This window comes from Gobio gobio (genome assembly GCF_949357685.1).
Source record: "Gobio gobio genome assembly, chromosome: 16".
NCBI classification, from domain to species: Eukaryota; Metazoa; Chordata; class Actinopteri; order Cypriniformes; family Gobionidae; genus Gobio; species Gobio gobio.
In genome coordinates this window covers 10,659,086-10,679,463 of record NC_137109.1, presented here as the reverse complement: position 1 = coordinate 10,679,463, position 20,378 = coordinate 10,659,086, and the positions used below count along the sequence as shown (strand labels likewise).

The 20,378-nt window shown below is 41.5% G+C and overlaps 7 protein-coding genes across 10 annotated transcripts in view; all 7 read left to right on the top strand.

The window, feature by feature from the left end:
* The window catches only part of LOC307139495 (protocadherin Fat 4-like), a gene marked incomplete at both ends in the record, with an annotated part of 53,678 nt that extends 53,222 nt beyond the window's left edge, over positions 1–456 (top strand). Inside the window, one exon of the mRNA XM_079838494.1 lies at positions 449–456. Coding sequence (XP_079694620.1) covers positions 449–456 — 8 coding nt within the window. The remainder of the gene's footprint in view (positions 1–448) is intronic.
* Positions 1–580, top strand: part of LOC307139494 (protocadherin-16-like) — a gene marked incomplete at both ends in the record, with an annotated part of 82,044 nt that extends 81,464 nt beyond the window's left edge. The window contains one exon of the mRNA XM_079838493.1: positions 449–580. Coding sequence (XP_079694619.1) covers positions 449–580 — 132 coding nt within the window. The remainder of the gene's footprint in view (positions 1–448) is intronic.
* The window catches only part of LOC307140227 (protocadherin alpha-C2-like), a gene marked incomplete at its 5' end in the record, with an annotated part of 201,324 nt that overhangs the window by 114,907 nt on the left and 66,039 nt on the right, over positions 1–20,378 (top strand). Inside the window, one exon of one of the 4 annotated variants that reach the window (XM_079839562.1) lies at positions 676–3,057. The exons of 2 other annotated variants lie outside the window; for them this stretch is intronic. In XM_079839562.1, the coding sequence (XP_079695688.1) occupies positions 676–3,057 (2,382 nt within the window). Of the gene's footprint in view, positions 1–675; positions 3,058–14,223; positions 16,603–20,378 lie in introns of those variants that run through there. One more of the 4 variants, XM_079839564.1, reaches the window with a different exon arrangement.
* LOC307140233 (protocadherin alpha-3-like) lies at positions 3,961–6,360 on the top strand (the record flags this gene model as incomplete). The annotated part of the gene is made up of 1 exon (XM_079839575.1): positions 3,961–6,360. One exon carries the CDS (start codon positions 3,961–3,963, stop codon positions 6,358–6,360), a length of 2,400 nt encoding a protein of 799 aa, XP_079695701.1.
* On the top strand, positions 7,477–9,924 carry LOC307139493 (protocadherin alpha-3-like; the record flags this gene model as incomplete). The annotated part of the gene is made up of 1 exon (XM_079838492.1): positions 7,477–9,924. One exon carries the CDS (start codon positions 7,477–7,479, stop codon positions 9,922–9,924), a length of 2,448 nt encoding a protein of 815 aa, XP_079694618.1.
* LOC307139492 (protocadherin alpha-3-like) lies at positions 10,730–13,271 on the top strand (the record flags this gene model as incomplete). The annotated part of the gene is made up of 1 exon (XM_079838491.1): positions 10,730–13,271. The coding sequence occupies exon 1, from the start codon at positions 10,866–10,868 to the stop codon at positions 13,269–13,271; it is 2,406 nt and encodes an 801-aa protein (XP_079694617.1). The 5' UTR covers positions 10,730–10,865.
* Positions 17,306–20,363, top strand: LOC307139491 (protocadherin alpha-3-like; the record flags this gene model as incomplete). Its single annotated transcript, XM_079838490.1, has 2 exons — positions 17,306–19,678; positions 20,307–20,363. The coding sequence occupies 2 exons, from the start codon at positions 17,306–17,308 to the stop codon at positions 20,361–20,363; spliced, it is 2,430 nt and encodes an 809-aa protein (XP_079694616.1).

The window sequence follows — 20,378 nt, the reverse complement described above, 5'->3', positions numbered from 1 at the left end:
TTGCAAAAGTATGTGGATGGAGCTGTCCATGGTTCTGAACTGGATAGTGATTTTGAAATGTTTGAAATGCACATCGGTTCGACTATTTGTTTTAAAGTTATTTTAGTTCTTATTTTTGTATTTAGTAGTTGTTTAGTAGCATATATGTTAGCAGTGAAACTTTCTAAATGGGGATAATTAAACTGGTAGATTTATTTGAGGATGTAACTCTCTTCTTGATATAAAGGACTGCTAAAAAATAGGGAAAACATAGTTTACTTGTGATAGTGAAAATGCCCCAGAATTCTGTCATGGATAATGGACACGCTGAAACATCAACATATTTTCTTAGAGCATTACTTAAAGAATTACAAGTATCTGAAATTCTGTATGACCATCATTCATTTATGATATTATTGTTTTATTTAGTGTGGATATTAATTCATAAATCCGCTTGGTGTCACTGTAGACCGTTGAATCTCGCATCATCTCCCGTGTCTTGAAGCTCCTCCTGGTTTCAGTGGGGAGGAGATTTCACAGGGCTTTGTTTCAGAGAGACTGGAAGAGAGTGTACGAGGGCCTCGTGTTTTCTCGTCGATAAAATGGAATATTGTCTAATTATTTATTCGCATTGAAGAACTTGGAATACCAATTTTCATTTCGTGGATTATTGCGCGGGATTCATTGGATGTCGCAATGCTCTCGACGTATCGAAGGAGATCTATTGTGACCTGTATTGTGTTCGTTGTTTTGGAGTGTTGTTGGGACGCGGTATCAGGGCAGCTCTCTTATTCCGTTTCAGAGGAGGTGAATCCGGGAACATCCGTGGGAAATATCGCTAAGGATCTAAACCTTAATATTCAGGAACTGGAGTCGCGCATGTTTCAGATTGTCACGGGATCCAAGAAAAAATATTTCGAGGTAAATCTAAAAACTGGATTTCTGTATGTAAACGAGAGAATAGACCGAGAGGAGCTTTGTGCCAAAGTGCCTAAATGTACAGTCAATGTAGAAGCGGTTATCAACCATCCATTAAAGCTTTATCAAATAGAGGTTAATATTGTGGATGTAAATGACAATTCACCGTCTTTTAGTGCCAACACTCAATATTTAGACATCGCAGAGACCACGTTACCAGGCGTAAAATTCCCTCTTTCTTATGCGTCTGATGCGGATGTAGGAAAAAATACAGTGAGCACATATAAATTAAGTCAAAATGAGTTTTTTTCTTTAGCTGTGCACAAAGGAGGAGAGCAGAGTGTTTCTGCCGAGCTAGTTCTACAAAAAGCTTTAGACCGAGAGAAACAGCCTGTGATCAAGCTTACTCTCAGCGCTGCAGATGGAGGAAATCCACCGAGATCAGGCACGTCTCAGATAATTATTAAAGTTCTCGATATTAATGACAATGCTCCTGAATTCAGTCGCCCCTTGTATAAAGCTAGTCTTGTTGAAAACGTGCCAGTTGGTACCACTGTAATAATTATAAACGCAACGGACAAAGATGACGGTACCAATAGCGAGATCGTTTACTCACTTAGAGAGACAGACCAAGATCACATTTTAGACATTTTTGACATTGATCCGAATACTGGCGCAATCACAGTCAAAGGCAATATAAATTTTGAGGAGAACAATGCATTTGAGATCCGCGCACAGGCCAGTGACAAAGGGCAGCCTCCGATGTCCACGCACTGTAAAGTCCTGGTGGAGGTGCTGGATATTAACGACAACGAGCCAGAGATAACCGTGACGTCACTCCTCAGTACAGTGAAAGAGGACGCCAGTATTGGCACTGCTATCGCTCTCGTGTCAGTGATTGACAGGGACGGTGGTAAAAACGGTATAGTTCATTGCGCGGTGTCCAATAAAGTGCCTTTTAAGCTTGAGACGAATTACAAAAATTATTATTCTCTAGTGGTAGATGGACCTCTGGACAGAGAGCGCGCGTCCGAGTATAACGTGACCATCACAGCTACTGATGAAGGGACTCCGCCTCTCTCCAGCACCAGTGTCATTGCTGTACACGTTTCTGATGTGAATGACAACGCGCCGCGCTTTCCAGAGCCCGTCATTAATGTTTATGTGAAAGAGAACAGTCAGATTGGAGCTGTCATTCATACAGTATCTACTTTAGATCCTGACGTAGGTGATAATGCCCGGATAACATATTCTTTACTAGAAAGCTCTAAAAGCGGCCCGGTGACATCCATGATCAACATAAACTCGGACAGTGGAGATTTACACAGTTTACAATCGTTTAACTATGAGGAGATCAAAACGTTTCAGTTTAAAGTTCAGGCCACAGACTCTGGTGTTCCTCCGCTCAGCAGTAACGTGACTGTAAATGTGTTTATCCTGGATGAGAATGACAACAGTCCCGGGATTCTCGCGCCCTATTCCGAGCTCGGTTCCGTTAACACGGAGAACATTCCATATTCTGCTGACGCGGGCTACTTTGTGGCCAAGATCAGGGCTGTAGATGCAGATTCTGGTTACAATGCGCTGCTGTCTTACCACATCTCTGAACCCAAAGGAAACAATCTGTTCCGAATCGGAACCAGCAGCGGCGAGATCAGGACTAAGAGGAGAATGAGTGACAATGACCTGAAAACTCACCCGCTGGTCATTTTGGTTTGTGATAACGGAGAGCCCTCACTGTCAGCGACTGTGTCTATTGATGTTGTGGTTGTTGAAAGCGCAGGTGACGTCAAGACTCCATTCAGACACGCGCCGATAAAGGAGGAGAGTTTCTCGGATTTAAATCTGTATTTGCTGATCGCCATTGTGTGTGTGTCCGTCATCTTTTTACTGAGCCTCGTCAGTTTGATAGCTGTAAAATGCCACAGGACAGACGGCAGTTTGGGCAGGTACAGCGCCCCGATGATCACCACACACCCTGACGGGAGCTGGTCTTACTCCAAAGCTACTCAGCAGTATGACGTGTGTTTTAGCTCGGACACACTGAAGAGTGACGTAGTGGTTTTCCCCGCGCAATTTCCGCATGCAGATGCAGAACTGATCAGTATTAATGGAGGAGACACTTTTACCAGAACACAAACACTTCCTAATAAAGAGAAGGTAAGAAATTAAAGGATTATTTTACATTTCCTTTGTTTCAAAAAGGCGTGCCAAACTGCTGTATTTTGAGAAACAAAATGTGTTTTAATAGTGTTTTGCATAAGTATGTGGATGGAGCTGTCCGTGGTTCTGAACTAGAGTCATTTTCAAATGTCTGAAATGCACATCGGTTCGACCTTTTTATGATCATTTAGCTCTTACTTTTGTATTTGATAGTTGTGTTTTACATGTTAGCAGTGAAACCTTCTAAAATGGTGAAATTATATCGATTCATATACTGGTCAATTGATTAAATTTGTTTTATTATTTGTTTAAATGATTGGTGTAGTAATCCAAGTGAAAATGATATTATAGAACAGCATGTTTCTTATAATTAAATATAGGTTTATTTGAGAATGTAACTCTCTTCTTTATATGAAGGACTGCTATGGGAAAAAAGTTTACTTGTTGTGATAGTGAAAATGCCCCAGAATTCGATCAGATAATGGAAACGCTGAAACATCAAACTATTTTCTCAGAGCATTAGTTAAATAATTACACGTATCTGAAATTCGAAATGACCATCATCCATTTATGATATTATTATTAATTACATATATATATATGTGTGTGTGTGTGTGTGTGTGTGTGTAATTGTAGATATTAATTCATAAATCCGCTTGGTGTCACTGTAGACCGTTGAATCTCGAATCATCTCCCGTGTCTTGAAGCTCCTCCTGGTTTCAGTGGGGAGGAGATTTCACAGGGCTTTGTTTCAGATAGACTGGAAGAGAGTGTACGAGGCCTCGTGTTTTCTCGTCGATAAAATGGAATATTGTTTAATACTTCATTATTCGCATTGAAGAACTTGGAATACCAATTTTCATTTCGTGGATTATTGCGCGGGATTCATTGGATGTCGCAATGCTCTCGACGTATCGAAGGAGATCTATTGTGACCTGTATTGTGTTCGTTGTTTTGGAGTGTTGTTGGGACACGGTATCAGGGCAGCTCTCTTATTCCGTTTCAGAGGAGGTGAATCCGGGAACATCCGTGGGAAATATCGCTAAGGATCTAAACCTTAATGTTCAGGAACTGGAGTCGCGCATGTTTCAGATTGTCACGGGATCCAAGAAAAAATATTTCGAGGTAAATCTAAAAACTGGATTTCTGTATGCAAGCGAAAGAATAGACCGAGAGGAGCTTTGTGCCAAAGCGCCTAAATGTACAGTCAATGTAGAAGCGGTTATCAACCATCCATTAAAGCTTTATCAAGTAGAGGTTAATATTGTGGATGTAAATGACAATTCTCCGTCTTTCAGCGAAAGATCACAAACGCTAGACATTGCGGAGAACACCTTGCCTGGTGTTAGATTTCCTCTCCATCATGCTACAGACGCAGATGTAGGAAAAAATTCCATAAATTCTTACAAGCTGAGCTCGAATGAGTATTTTTCTTTAGCTGTACACAAAGGAGGAGAACAGAGTGTGTCTGCTGAGTTAGTGCTGCAGAAAGCTTTAGATCGAGAGAAACAGCCTGTGATCCAGCTCACACTGACCGCTGTAGACGGAGGAACCCCCTCTAAAACAGGCACATCTCTTATAATTATTAAAGTTTTAGATATTAATGATCATGCCCCTGCTTTTATTAAGCCTTTGTATAAAACAACCGTTTTTGAAAATGTGGCTATTGGAACGACGATTGCTGTGTTAAATGCAACAGACCTGGATGAAGGCAGTAATAGTGATATTGTTTATTCTATAATTAAAAGAGATCAGAGTAAAATCCTGCAGATTTTTGATACTGATCCGAATACTGGCGCAATCACAGTCAAAGGCAAAATAGACTTCGAGGAGAACAATGCATTTGAGATCCGCGCACAGGCCAGTGACAAAGGGCAGCCTCCGATGTCCACGCACTGCAAAGTCCTGGTGGAGGTGCTGGATATTAACGATAACGAGCCAGAGATAACCGTGACGTCACTCCTCAGTACAGTGAAAGAAGACGCCAGTATTGGCACTGCTATCGCTCTCGTGTCAGTGATTGACAGGGACGATGGTAAAAACGGTATAGTTAATTGCGCGGTGTCCAATAAAGTGCCTTTTAAACTTGAGACGAATTACAAAAATTATTATTCTCTAGTGGTAGATGGACCTCTGGACAGAGAGCGCGCGTCCGAGTATAACGTGACCATCACAGCTACTGATGAAGGGACTCCGCCTCTCTCCAGCACCAGTGTCATTGCTGTACACGTTTCTGATGTGAATGACAACGCGCCGCGCTTTCCAGAGCCCGTCATTAATGTTTATGTGAAAGAGAACAGTCAGATTGGAGCTATTATTCATACAGTATCTGCTTTAGATCCTGACGTAGGTGATAATGCCCGGATAACATATTCTTTACTAGAAAGCTCTAAAAGCGGTCCGGTGACATCCATGATCAACATAAACTCGGACAGTGGAGATTTACACAGTTTACAGACGTTTAACTATGAGGAGATCAAAACGTTTCAGTTTAAAGTTCAGGCCACAGACTCTGGTGTTCCTCCGCTCAGCAGTAACGTGACTGTAAATGTGTTTATCCTGGATGAGAATGACAACAGTCCCGGGATTCTCGCGCCCTATTCCGAGCTCGGTTCCGTTAACACGGAGAACATTCCCTATTCTGCTGACGCGGGCTACTTCGTGGCCAAGATCAGGGCTGTAGATGCAGATTCTGGTTACAATGCGCTGCTGTCTTACCACATCTCTGAACCCAAAGGAAACAATCTGTTCCGAATCGGAACCAGCAGCGGCGAGATCAGGACTAAGAGGAGAATGAGTGACAATGACCTGAAAACTCACCCGCTGGTCATTTTGGTTTGTGATAACGGAGAGCCCTCACTGTCAGCGACTGTGTCTATTGATGTTGTAGTTGTTGAAAGCGCAGGTGACGCCAAGACTCCATTCAGACACGCGCCGATAAAGGAGGAGAGTTTCTCGGATTTAAATCTGTATTTGCTGATCGCCATTGTGTGTGTGTCCGTCATCTTTTTACTGAGCCTCATCAGTTTGATAGCTGTAAAATGCCACAGGACAGACGGCAGTTTGGGCAGGTACAGCGCCCCGATGATCACCACACACCCTGACGGGAGCTGGTCTTACTCCAAAGCTACTCAGCAGTATGACGTGTGTTTTAGCTCGGACACACTGAAGAGTGACGTAGTGGTTTTCCCCGCGCAATTTCCGCATGCAGATGCAGAACTGATCAGTATTAATGGAGGAGACACTTTTACCAGAACACAAACACTCCCTAATAAAGAGAAGGTAAGGCCCCTTTCTTGAAGTGGAGATATTTGCTCACGTTTTGGCTCAATTTTAGAGCCTGGTTATTATTCTGTGTGTGTGTGTGTGTGTGTGTATGTGTGTGTGTGTGTGTGGGCATGTTTTTGTGAAATATCAGGACACAAATGTGTATAATGACATGGGTATGACACAGGTATTACAAAAAGAGGGTGAAATATGAGGACGTTCCCCATGTCCTCACTTTTCAAAATGCTTATAAATCACACAGAACAAGTTTTTTTTCACAGAAAGTGAACTGCACAGTCTCCTGTGAGGGTTAGGTTTAGGGGCAGGGGCAGTGTAAGGGGATAGAAAATGCGGTTTGTACGGTATAAAAACCATTACGCCTATGGAATGTCCTCACATTTCACAAAAACAAACATGTGTGTGTGTGTGTGTGTGTGTGTGTGTGTGTGTGTGTGTGTGTGTGTGTGTGTGTGTGTGTGTGTGTGTGTGTGTGTGTGTGTGTGTGTGTGTGGTTGGGTTTTACGTGTGTGCATAATTTCGCCAAATGTGTGTTTTGATTACTTTCTGGCTTTCACCCCATTATCTGCTGAATCTGATTATTTTGTGACGTTGAAAGTTATCTGAAGAGCATTTTAATTGCTTACTATTTTAACAACATAAACATCAATAATCATCATAATACTAATCATAATATTAATGTAATACTAAGACAAAAATGTGTTGGTTTTATATATACCATTATTCAGAAATTATATTTTGTACAGGCCCAACATTATGTTTTCAAAGTATAAGATTATGTGATGGCGATGAGTAGCTTCTGTTTGAGTTATCAATATCTGGTGGATTTTTTTGTATCATTACCTTTTTAGTATGGTAGCCTGTGCAGTTTTGTTATTAAAACGTTGTATTTTTACATATTGAGCATGTTTGTCCACACGGTGTCACTGGCAGCCCATGTAAGTTTTTTAGTGTCTTTGTGAAGCTCCTCCTTTCGTTGGGCAGGGATCCTCGCCTCGTCAGAGGTCTTTGTTCGAGAGCCCTGCCCGCCTTGTAGTTGCTATCTCGGTGTCTTTGCGAAAACAGCAAGCCATACGGGAATATAAATGATATTTTTCTTGTTTAACCGCAAGTCTTATACCAGGAGGAAATATGGACATAACAGATGCCGGTTGGGGCTTTATATGGATCTTTATTGTGGTTTTCTGTAATAACTGGAATTACGCAGACGGACAGATTGTTTATTCTGTGTCGGAGGAGGTGAACACCGGGACCACGGTAGGAAATTTAGCAAAGGATCTAAACCTAAATGTTCAAGACCTTGAAAGAAGAGGATTTCAAATCGTCGCAGGGCCCAACAAAAGATATTTTGATCTAAATGCAAAGACTGGAATTCTCTTTGTTAGAGAAAAAATAGACAGAGAGGAGCTGTGTGGACGGAGCTCTAAATGCACTTTAGAGTTGGAGGCCATTGTTACTGCACCAATGAACATATACAGATTTGAGGTTAATATTTTAGATGTTAACGACAATGCACCGGGATTTCGCACCTCAAAACTATATCTTAATATTTCTGAACAGACATATTCTGGGCAGAGATTTGCATTACCAAGTGCATTTGATCTCGATGTTGGAGTAAATTCTGTAAAAAGTTACAAGATGAGTCCGAATGAGCATTTCTCTCTGGATGTACAGAGCGCAGGAGAGCAGAGTGTGTCTGCTGAGTTAGTGCTGCAGAAAGCTTTAGATCGAGAGAAACAGCCTGTGATCCAGCTCACACTGACCGCTGTAGATGGTGGGAAACCTCCGAGGTCTGGTACGACACAGATAATAGTTAATGTAGTAGATGTGAACGATAATATTCCTGTGTTCGACAAGCCACTTTATAAAGCGCAAATAGCAGAGAATTCACCGGCCGGTGCTTCTGTGATCACAGTGAATGCAAAAGATGCAGACGAGGGTCTTAATGGCGAAGTCATATACTCGTTTATAAATCATGATAATGATAACAGTGTAAACGCTTTTTCAATTAATCCAAGTACTGGCGAAATAACTGTCAAAGGCCCTATAGATTACGAAGAAACTCCGGCAATTGAGATTCGTGTTCAGGCCGAGGATAAAGGGCAAAATCCACGAGCATCATATTGTAAAGTCTTACTCGAAATAATTGATGTAAATGATAACGTACCAGAAATAAGCATAATGTCTTTGCTTAATGAAGTGAGAGAGGATTTGTCTCCAGGTACAATGGTGGGATTAATCACAGTAAAAGATGGAGACGCTGGTAAAAATGGTGTTGTGCAGCTCAAAATAAACGATTTGGCGAAATTTAAATTAGAGAATAATTATAAAAACAGATATTCATTAGTGGTTAACGGTCCTCTGGACAGAGAGCGCGCGTCCGAGTATAACGTGACCATCACCGCTACTGATGAAGGGACTCCGCCTCTCTCCAGCACCAGTGTCATTGCTGTACACGTTTCTGATGTGAATGACAACGCGCCGCGCTTTCCAGAGCCCGTCATTAATGTTTATGTGAAAGAGAACAGTCAGATTGGAGCTGTTATTCATACAGTATCTGCTTTAGATCCTGACGTAGGTGATAATGCCCGGATAACATATTCTTTACGAGAAAGCTCTAAAAGCGGCCCGGTGACATCCATGATCAACATCAACTCTGACAGTGGAGATTTACACAGTTTACAGTCGTTTAACTATGAGGAGATCAAAACGTTTCAGTTTAAAGTTCAGGCCACAGACTCTGGTGTTCCTCCGCTCAGCAGTAACGTGACTGTAAATGTGTTTATCCTGGATGAGAATGACAACAGTCCCGGGATTCTCGCGCCCTATTCCGAGCTCGGTTCCGTTAACACGGAGAACATTCCCTATTCTGCTGACGCGGGCTACTTTGTGGCCAAGATCAGGGCTGTAGATGCAGATTCTGGTTACAATGCGCTGCTGTCTTACCACATCTCTGAACCCAAAGGAAACAATCTGTTCCGAGTCGGAACCAGCAGCGGCGAGATCAGGACTAAGAGGAGAATGAGTGACAATGACCTGAAAACTCACCCGCTGGTCCTTTTGGTTTGTGATAACGGAGAGCCCTCACTGTCAGCGACTGTGTCTATTGATGTTGTGGTTGTTGAAAGCGCAGGTGACGCCAAGACTCCATTCAGACACGCGCCGATAAAGGAGGAGAGTTTCTCGGATTTAAATCTGTATTTGCTGATCGCCATTGTGTGTGTGTCCGTCATCTTTTTACTGAGCCTCATCAGTTTGATAGCTGTAAAATGCCACAGGACAGACGGCAGTTTGGGCAGGTACAGCGCCCCGATGATCACCACACACCCTGACGGGAGCTGGTCTTACTCCAAAGCTACTCAGCAGTATGACGTGTGTTTTAGCTCGGACACACTGAAGAGTGACGTAGTGGTTTTCCCCGCGCAATTTCCGCAAGCAGATGCAGAACTGATCAGTATTAATGGAGGAGACACTTTTACCAGAACACAAACACTTCCTAATAAAGAGAAGGTAAGAGATTACAGTATTGTCATTGTGATTATTTGTTTTCTTTTTGTAAAGCGACTTAGATTTCTATAGTTTTCTTTCTTTTGTATATTCTTATTGACTAAATATACAGCTACATTGTTACTTAAAATGCTAAAAGTGCTTAATGGTTAATAGTGTTTTGCTGAAATATACAGACTAATAGGAATTGCTTGATACATTATATGTTAAAACTGAATGTTGCCCTTTTGTGGAGCTGTCCGTGGTACTGAAGTATATTGTGGTCATGGCTTGTTTGTAATGCACATCGGCGCAATAAATTCGTTATATATATATATATATATATATACTGGTTACAGACGTTCTTATATTGTGAAATTATGGAGAAGCCCTACAAATGAACAAGTGCAATATGGCTATTTTTTTTTTGTTTTTATTGATTTATGCTATTATATTTATACATTTAATTAATTAATATGAGCTTGTAGTTATGGAAAGGAATAGGATATTACAGAACTGCATGTTTCTCATTGTGAAATATTGTAAGCTGCTATGAAATATAGATATTTCACTTGATATGAAAGATGAATATACGAAACGAAAATGAAAATAGTTTGCAATGGTGAAAATGTCCTAAAATCCTCGCATATGTTCACGCTGAAATATATATAATATTTGTCTTATTGAGTATCATTTGAAAATGGCAGCTAACTGCAATTCGGTATGATGATCCATTTGTGTTTTTTTTTTTTTTTTTTTTAATTTTTTGCTGCCATTAATTCATAAATCCACTTGGTGTCACCATAGACCGTTGAATCTCGAATCATCTCCCGTGTCTTGAAGCTCCTCCTGGTTTCAGTGGGGAGGAGATTTCACAGGGCTTTGTTTCAGAGAGACTGGAAGAGAGTGTACGAGGGCCTCGTGTTTTCTCGTCGATAAAATGGAATATTGTCTAATTATTTATTCGCATTGAAGAACTTGGAATACCATCTTTCATTTCGTGGATTATTGGGCGGGATTTGTTGGATGTCGCAATGCTCTCGACGTATCGAAGGAGATCTATTGTGACCTGTATTGTGTTCGTTGTTTTGGAGTGTTGTTGGGACGCGGTATCAGGGCAGCTCTCTTATTCCGTTTCAGAGGAGGTGAATCCGGGAACATCCGTGGGAAATATCGCTAAGGATCTAAACCTTAATATTCAGGAACTGGAGTCGCGCATGTTTCAGATTGTCACGGGATCCAAGAAAAAATATTTCGAGGTAAATCTAAAAACTGGATTTCTGTATGTAAGCGAGAGAATAGACCGAGAGGAGCTTTGTGCCAAAGCGCCTAAATGTACAGTCAATGTAGAAGCGGTTATCAACCATCCATTAAAGCTTTATCAAGTAGAAATTAATATTGTGGATGTAAATGACAATTCTCCGTCTTTCAGCGAGAAATCACAAACGCTAGACATTGCGGAAAGCACTCTCCCCGGTGTTAGATTCTCTCTCCATCACGCTACAGACGCAGATGTTGGGAAAAATTCTGTAACGACTTACAAGCTGAGCTCGAATGAATATTTTTCTTTAGCTGTACACAAAGGAGGAGATCAGAGTGTGTCTGCTGAGTTAGTGCTGCAGAAAGCTTTAGATCGAGAGAAACAGCCTGTGATCCAGCTCACACTGACCGCTGTAGACGGAGGAACCCCCTCTAAAACAGGCACATCTCTTATAATTATTAAAGTTTTAGATATCAATGATAATACTCCCGTTTTCATTAAGCCCTTGTATAAAACAACCGTTTTTGAAAATGTGGCTATTGGAACGACGATTGCTGTGTTAAATGCAACAGACCTGGATGAAGGCAGTAATAGTGATATTGTTTATTCTATAATTAAAAGAGATCAGAGTAAAATCCTGCAGATTTTTGATATTGATCCGAATACTGGCGCAATCACAGTCAAAGGCAATATAGACTTCGAGGAGAACAATGCATTTGAGATCCGCGCACAGGCCAGTGACAAAGGGCAGCCTCCGATGTCCACGCACTGCAAAGTCCTGGTGGAGGTGCTGGATATTAACGACAACGAGCCAGAGATAACCGTGACGTCACTCCTCAGTACAGTGAAAGAGGACGCAAGTATTGGCACTGCTATCGCTCTCGTGTCAGTGATTGACAGGGACGGTGGTAAAAACGGTATAGTTCATTGCGCGGTGTCCAATAAAGTGCCCTTTAAGCTTGAGACCAATTACAAAAATTATTATTCTCTAGTGGTAGATGGACCTCTGGACAGAGAGCGCGCGTCCGAGTATAACGTGACCATCACAGCTTCTGATGAAGGGACTCCGCCTCTCTCCAGCACCAGTGTCATTGCTGTACACGTTTCTGATGTGAATGACAACGCGCCGCGCTTTCCAGAGCCCGTCATTAATGTTTATGTGAAAGAGAACAGTCAGATTGGAGCTGTTATTCATACAGTATCTGCTTTAGATCCTGACGTAGGTGATAATGCCCGGATAACATATTCTTTACTAGAAAGCTCTAAAAGCGGCCCAGTGACATCCATGATCAACATAAACTCTGACAGTGGAGATTTACACAGTTTACAGTCGTTTAACTATGAGGAGATCAAAACGTTTCAGTTTAAAGTTCAGGCCACAGACTCTGGTGTTCCTCCGCTCAGCAGTAACGTGACTGTAAATGTGTTTATCCTGGATGAGAACGACAACAGTCCCGGGATTCTCGCGCCCTATTCCGAGCTCGGTTCCGTTAACACGGAGAACATTCCCTATTCTGCTGACGCGGGCTACTTTGTGGCCAAGATCAGGGCTGTAGATGCAGATTCTGGTTACAATGCGCTGCTGTCTTACCACATCTCTGAACCCAAAGGAAACAATCTGTTCCGAGTCGGAACCAGCAGCGGCGAGATCAGGACTAAGAGGAGAATGAGTGACAATGACCTGAAAACTCACCCGCTGGTCCTTTTGGTTTGTGATAACGGAGAGCCCTCACTGTCAGCGACTGTGTCTATTGATGTTGTGGTTGTTGAAAGCGCAGGAGACGCCAAGACTCCATTCAGACACGCGCCGATAAAGGAGGAGAGTTTCTCGGATTTAAATCTGTATTTGCTGATCGCCATTGTGTGTGTGTCCGTCATCTTTTTACTGAGCCTCATCAGTTTGATAGCTGTAAAATGCCACAGGACAGACGGCAGTTTGGGCAGGTACAGCGCCCCGATGATCACCACACACCCTGACGGGAGCTGGTCTTACTCCAAAGCTACTCAGCAGTATGACGTGTGTTTTAGCTCGGACACACTGAAGAGTGACGTAGTGGTTTTCCCCGCGCAATTTCCGCATGCAGATGCAGAACTGATCAGTATTAATGGAGGAGACACTTTTACCAGAACACAAACACTTCCAAATAAAGAAAAGGTAAGAAATTCAGAATCTATATGAAATTGTTGACATTTACTAGGTGCTTGTTGGCTGGTTGATTCTCATTTACATTCGCAATATAATCTTTTAGTGTTTATTTGCTTTGTGCCAGGCCTTTTTTCCTATCAATTGTTTGTGCTGTCCATGGTGCTGATATGGCTGACTATCAATTTCTAAGACAATACGATCATGCATTTTACACAGGTGGCTTTATTTGTTTGTTTATTAGTTTTCGCCTTTTTTGCAGTATACCTGTATGCAACATTTTTAATTGCAACATATAAACTACATGGGCGTTTGTTTCGTTGCAACACTGGCTTTTTAAACTCAGGTCACACTGATTTTCCTCATTAATAAATGTTAAATTTGCAATCAGATATTAAATAATCATGTAAAAGTAATTAAGTACTTTACATGTATTTGTTTTTTTTTTCTCCAGTTTATTTAATCATCATCTTTGCATTTGGATGTTGGAGGTTGTTTTGTTTTATTTATTTTTAATTATTATTTTTACATCGAGGTCACGTGAATCCTTTTATTTGTCCGGAGACATTGTCGCTCATTTTCAGCAGTAAAGGTTGAGACGGGCGCTTTGTCCTTTGCACTTCAATCATATTTTATCTTCATATATATATATATATATATATATATATATATATATATATATATATATATATATATATATATATATATATATATATATATATATATATATATATATATTTCTGTTCCACACTAGCTATATATTGTATATCCACAAGATGTCATCAGCGACCTGCGTAAAAATGATTTTTTTAATTATTCTCTTAGAGACTCCTCCCTTTTTTGGGGCAGGGCATTTGAGCTCGAGCAGTGCTTTGTTCGTGAGAAGCCACAATAGAGGGTTTCTGATGAGAAGCGCAGTATGGTTTATTTTACTACAACAATGTTCGGATGTGTTTAGTTAGTCCTGTGGATGTGGTGTTGGTGGATCATGGCGAATTCACTAAAGGAACGAAATATATTGTGGATATATCTGACTGTATTTTGTTTCCTTCCGAGGATGTTTTTTGGGCAAATTGTGTTTTCTGTGTCGGAGGAGGCCAGTCCGGGGACTACCGTTGGCAATATAGTCAAAGATTTAAACCTTAATTTGCAAGAACTGGAACACCGTGGATTTCAGATCGCTTATGGACCCAACAAGAGGTATTTCGATGTAAATTTGAAAACGGGAATACTTCAAATTAAAGAAAGAATAGACAGAGAAGAGCTATGTGGACGCAGCTTAAAATGTGCCTTAGAATTGGAGGCCATTGTTAATTCGCCATTGAACATGTACAGATTTGAAGTAAATGTATTAGATATGAACGACAATTCTCCGTTATTTCACTCCTCGTCGTTACAATTAAATGTATCTGAGGCGGCATTTATAGGGGAAAAATATGCGTTACCAAGTGCGGATGATGCGGATGTGGGCAGTAATTCAGTAAAGAACTACAAACTGAGTCCGAACGAGCATTTCTCTCTGGATGTACAGGGCGGAGGAGAGCAGAGTGTGTCTGCTGAGTTAGTGCTGCAGAAAGCTTTAGATCGAGAGAAACAGCCTGTGATCCAGCTCACACTGACCGCTGTAGACGGAGGAAAACCTCCAAGATCAGGAACAATAAATGTAATTGTTAATATAATAGACGTAAACGATAATATTCCCTTTTTCACAAAGTCACTTTACAAAGCGAAAATTCCAGAAAATGCTCCAATTGGAACTTCTGTTATCACAGTACACGCGAATGATGCGGATGAAGGGATAAACGGAGAGGTAGTGTATTCTTTCATAAAACATGTTAATGATAAAAATATCGAATCTTTCGCAATTAATCAAGTGTCTGGTGAAATAACAGTTCAGAGTAAATTAGACCACGAGTCAAACAATGCTATTGAAATTCGTGTTCAAGCGAGAGACAAAGGCTCGACTCCAAGAGCAGCTCATTGTAAAGTATTGGTCGAAATAATGGACGTTAACGACAATGTTCCAGAAATATCTGTAACATCTCTTGTTAATGTTGTGAAGGAAGGTTCACCCAAAGGGACAATGGTCGGTCTGATTACAGTAAAAGATGATGATTCTGGGAAAAATGGATCTGTAACACTGAAAATAATTGATTCCCTTCCGTTTCAAATACAGAACACCTATAAAAATAAATATTCTCTGGTTGTAGACGGTCCACTAGACAGAGAGCGCGCGTCCGAGTATAACGTGACCATCACAGCTACTGATGAAGGGACTCCGCCTCTCTCCAGCACCAGTGTCATTACTGTACACGTTTCTGATGTGAATGACAACGCGCCGCGCTTTCCAGAGCCCGTCATTAATGTTTATGTGAAAGAGAACAGTCAGATTGGAGCTGTTATTCATACAGTATCTGCTTTAGATCCTGACGTAGGTGATAATGCCCGGATAACATATTCTTTACTAGAAAGCTCTAAAAGTGGCCCGGTGACATCCATGATCAACATCAACTCTGACAGTGGAGATTTACACAGTTTACAGTCGTTTAACTATGAGGAGATCAAAACGTTTCAGTTTAAAGTTCAGGCCACAGACTCTGGTGTTCCTCCGCTCAGCAGTAACGTGACTGTAAATGTGTTTATCCTGGATGAGAATGACAACAGTCCCGGGATTCTCGCGCCCTATTCCGAGCTCGGTTCCGTTAACACGGAGAACATTCCCTATTCTGCTGACGCGGGCTACTTTGTGGCCAAGATCAGGGCTGTAGATGCAGATTCTGGTTACAATGCGCTGCTGTCTTACCACATCTCTGAACCCAAAGGAAACAATCTGTTCCGAATCGGAACCAGCAGCGGCGAGATCAGGACTAAGAGGAGAATGAGTGACAATGACCTGAAAACTCACCCGCTGGTCATTTTGGTTTGTGATAACGGAGAGCCCTCACTGTCAGCGACTGTGTCTATTGATGTTGTGGTTGTTGAAAGCGCAGGTGACGTCAAGACTCCATTCAGACACGCGCCGATAAAGGAGGAGAGTTTCTCGGATTTAAATCTGTATTTGCTGATCGCCATTGTGTGTGTGTCTGTCATCTTTTTACTGAGCCTCATCAGTTTGATAGCTGTAAAATGCCACAGGACAGACGGCAGTTTGGGCAGGTACAGCGCCCCGATGATCACCACACACCCTGACGGGAGCTGGTCTTACTCCAAAGCTACTCAGCAGTATGACGTGTGTTTTAGCTCGGACACACTGAAGAGTGACGTAGTGGTTTTCCCTGCGCAATTTCCGCATGCAGATGCAGAACTGATCAGTATTAATGGAGGAGACACTTTTACCAGAACACAAACACTCCCTAATAAAGAGAAGGTAAGATTTTTTTATTGAAAGTGAGGAAAATTTATTCATCTATTTGCTTTGGTTCAGAGCTGCCATTTCTTGAACTCCTTGTGCTGTATATCATTAATTCAGTATCTACTTTAGATTAAGACTGAGGGGAAAATAATTGTGAACATTAGCCTTTTCTCCCAAAACTATTGTATTGCTGTTGCGCACTGGTTTAGAGTGCAGTTTTTTGGTCATTTGCAATAGTGCACTCTGTCCGTGGTGCTGAAAATATTATGACTATATTTATGTTCCAGGTCTTCTTATCCTGTTTTGTTTACTTTAAGTTTTTTTTTTATGTATTACCTTGTTCAGTGTGTGCATTCGATGCCACTGTTATACTTAGCAAGTATGACGTGGACACTTTTGCCATTTTGAACGTATATTTTTTTTAAATTGTTTATGCTTTTATAACTGATAGATTAAACTTCTAAATATTTTATTTGATTTAGAAACATTGAAGTTTGAATTTGTCCGCACGATGTCACTAGCCTTCCATTTTACAAGAGAATTTCCACATCTCCATAAGCTCCGCCTCGTTTCGTCGCTTCCCGAGCAGAGAGGCTTTGTTCAGAATTCGCCATTGTGTCAGGAAGCTGCTGTCGTGCGTGGTTTTGTGTGAACATTTCCTCAGCGACTATGCTATCGGATTTTTATGATTTTGTCATATCCAGAAGATTTAGAGGCAATGGAATCCAAAGGGAGATCAAAATCTCGGTTTTGGCTTTCTGTGTTCTTTCTGTGTCGGCTTTGGAATATAACGGGCGGACAGTTTGTCTATTCCGTGTCTGAGGAAGCAAACCCAGGAACTACAGTTGGGAATTTGGTGAAGGATTTTAATCTGAATATTCAAGATCTTGAGGTACGAGGGTTTCATATAGTTCCGGGACCGAACAAGAGGTATTTCGATGTAAATTCAAAAACTGGAATTCTCCATGTCAGAGAGAGAATTGATCGAGATGAAATATGCGAGCAGAATATGAAATGTTCGCTGCCTTTAGAAGCCATGATTAGCTCTCCAATGAATGTATATAGATTTGAAATAAATGTAATTGATATAAATGATAATGCACCCACATTCCAGACATCAATAACACATCTAAATATTACCGAATCAACTGTTCCAGGGGAGAGATTTCCATTACAGAGCGCGTTTGACGCGGATGTGGGCAGTAACTCTTTAAAGAGCTACAAACTGAGTCCAAACGAACATTTCTCTCTGGATGTACAGGGTGAAGGAGATCAGAGTGTGTCTGCTGAGTTAGTGCTGCAAAAAGCTTTAGATCGAGAGAAACAGCCTGTGATCCAGCTCACACTGACCGCTGTAGACGGAGGAAAACCTCCTAAATCTGGCGCAACAGAGATCATAATTAACGTTGTCGATGTTAATGATAATATTCCTGTTTTCAGTAAGTCTTTGTATAAAGCCAGAACAATTGAGAATGCGGCAATTGGTACTCACGTGATTAATGTTAAAGCTGTTGATTTAGATGAGGGCGTAAATGGTGAAATAACTTATGCAATTGTTAACAAAGACAAAAATGTCGATGCATTCTCAATAAACCCAGATACAGGAGAAATCACTGTACAAAAAGATGTAGATTACGAGCAAAGGAATGCAATTGAACTTCGAGTACAAGCGAAAGATAAAAGTAATAACCCCAGAGCTGCACACTGTAAAGTATTGGTCGAAATCGTAGATGTCAATGACAACATACCGGTGATTTCAGTGACGTCTCTAGTGAGCTCTGTAAAAGAAGATGCTCCGATTGACACAATGGTTGGAATGATAACTGTAACTGATAATGATGCTGGTAAAAACGGACTGGTAACCTTAAAGATTGAGGGCTCTGTTCCTTTTAAAGTTCAGAACTCGTACAAGAATTATTACACTTTAGTTGTTAACGGTCCTCTAGACAGAGAGCGCGCGTCCGAGTATAAAGTGACCATCACAGCTACTGATGAAGGGACTCCGCCTCTCTCCAGCACCAGTGTCATTGCTGTACACGTTTCTGATGTGAACGACAACGCGCCGCGCTTTCCAGAGCCCGTCATTAACGTTTATGTGAAAGAGAACAGTCAGATTGGAGCTGTTATTCATACAGTATCTGCTTTAGATCCTGACGTAGGTGATAATGCCCGGATAACATATTCTTTACTAGAAAGCTCTAAAAGCGGCCCGGTGACATCCATGATCAACATAAACTCTGACAGTGGAGATTTACACAGTTTACAGTCGTTTAACTATGAGGAGATCAAAACGTTTCAGTTTAAAGTTCAGGCCACAGACTCTGGTGTTCCTCCGCTCAGCAGTAACGTGACTGTAAATGTGTTTATCCTGGATGAGAATGACAACAGTCCCGGGGTTCTCGCGCCCTATTCCGAGCTCGGTTCCGTTAACACGGAGAACATTCCCTATTCTGCTGACGCGGGCTACTTTGTGGCCAAGATCAGGGCTGTAGATGCAGATTCTGGTTACAATGCGCTGCTGTCTTACCACATCTCTGAACCCAAAGGAAACAATCTGTTCCGAGTCGGAACCAGCAGCGGCGAGATCAGGACTAAGAGGAGAATGAGTGACAATGACCTGAAAACTCACCCGCTGGTCATTTTGGTTTGTGATAACGGAGAGCCCTCACTGTCAGCGACTGTGTCTATTGATGTTGTGGTTGTTGAAAGCGCAGGTGACGTCAAGACTCCATTCAGACACGCGCCGATAAAGGAGGAGAGTTTCTCGGATTTAAATCTGTATTTGCTGATCGCCATTGTGTGTGTGTCCGTCATCTTTTTACTGAGCCTCATCAGTTTGATAGCTGTAAAATGCCACAGGACAGACGGCAGTTTGGGCAGGTACAGCGCCCCGATGATCACCACACACCCTGACGGGAGCTGGTCTTACTCCAAAGCTACTCAGCAGTATGATGTGTGTTTTAGCTCGGACACACTGAAGAGTGACGTAGTGGTTTTCCCCGCGCAATTTCCGCATGCAGATGCAGAACTGATCAGTATTAATGGAGGAGACACTTTTACCAGAACACAAACACTTCCTAATAAAGACAAGGTAAGTTACGTATACTTTGGGGTTTTGTTGTGCTTTTTTTTCGTGGCAAATTGAGTCTTTGCTCCTATATAGAGCTACATATCTGGTATCCTCTCTGTTTAAAGTTTAGCTTTAAGTTGCAAAATGTTGTTTTAGAGTGGACATTGCATTATTTGACCTGGTTTATTCTCAATGTGTATTTGGAGCTGTTTGTGGTACTGAACACCTCGCATCAAGATATGAGATATTGCGTCCTATCAGGAAAATGGCACGTATGGTACAGCATTTTCAACTTAATTCTCCATAGTTTTGTTTTTATTGTAATGCAGTGTGCACTGACAAACCCTACAAATATGAACAAAAGTATACAGTTACATTTTGGTAGATTTTAATCATCAATTTACATTACTGTTCAATGATATGACTAAAATATTAATTTTGAAATGCATCTACGGCAGTTTTAAAGACATTGGGTCTCTTTTCACTGAATTATTATATACTTCGCCTCCATTTGTCCGCGCGGTGTCATCAGAGACCGATGTATTCTCTTACCTCGCCTCCAAAGCTCCTCCTCAGTAAAGGGAGGGCTCGGTTTATCACGTGGGGCTTTTGTTCGCGAAAGGCCACATTACTGTCTCTGTTTTCGCAGGAGCTGGAATCACGGCGTTGTGTGGTTAATACCGAATGGATGAAACGGCTTTATTGAAGGAATTATGAAAAT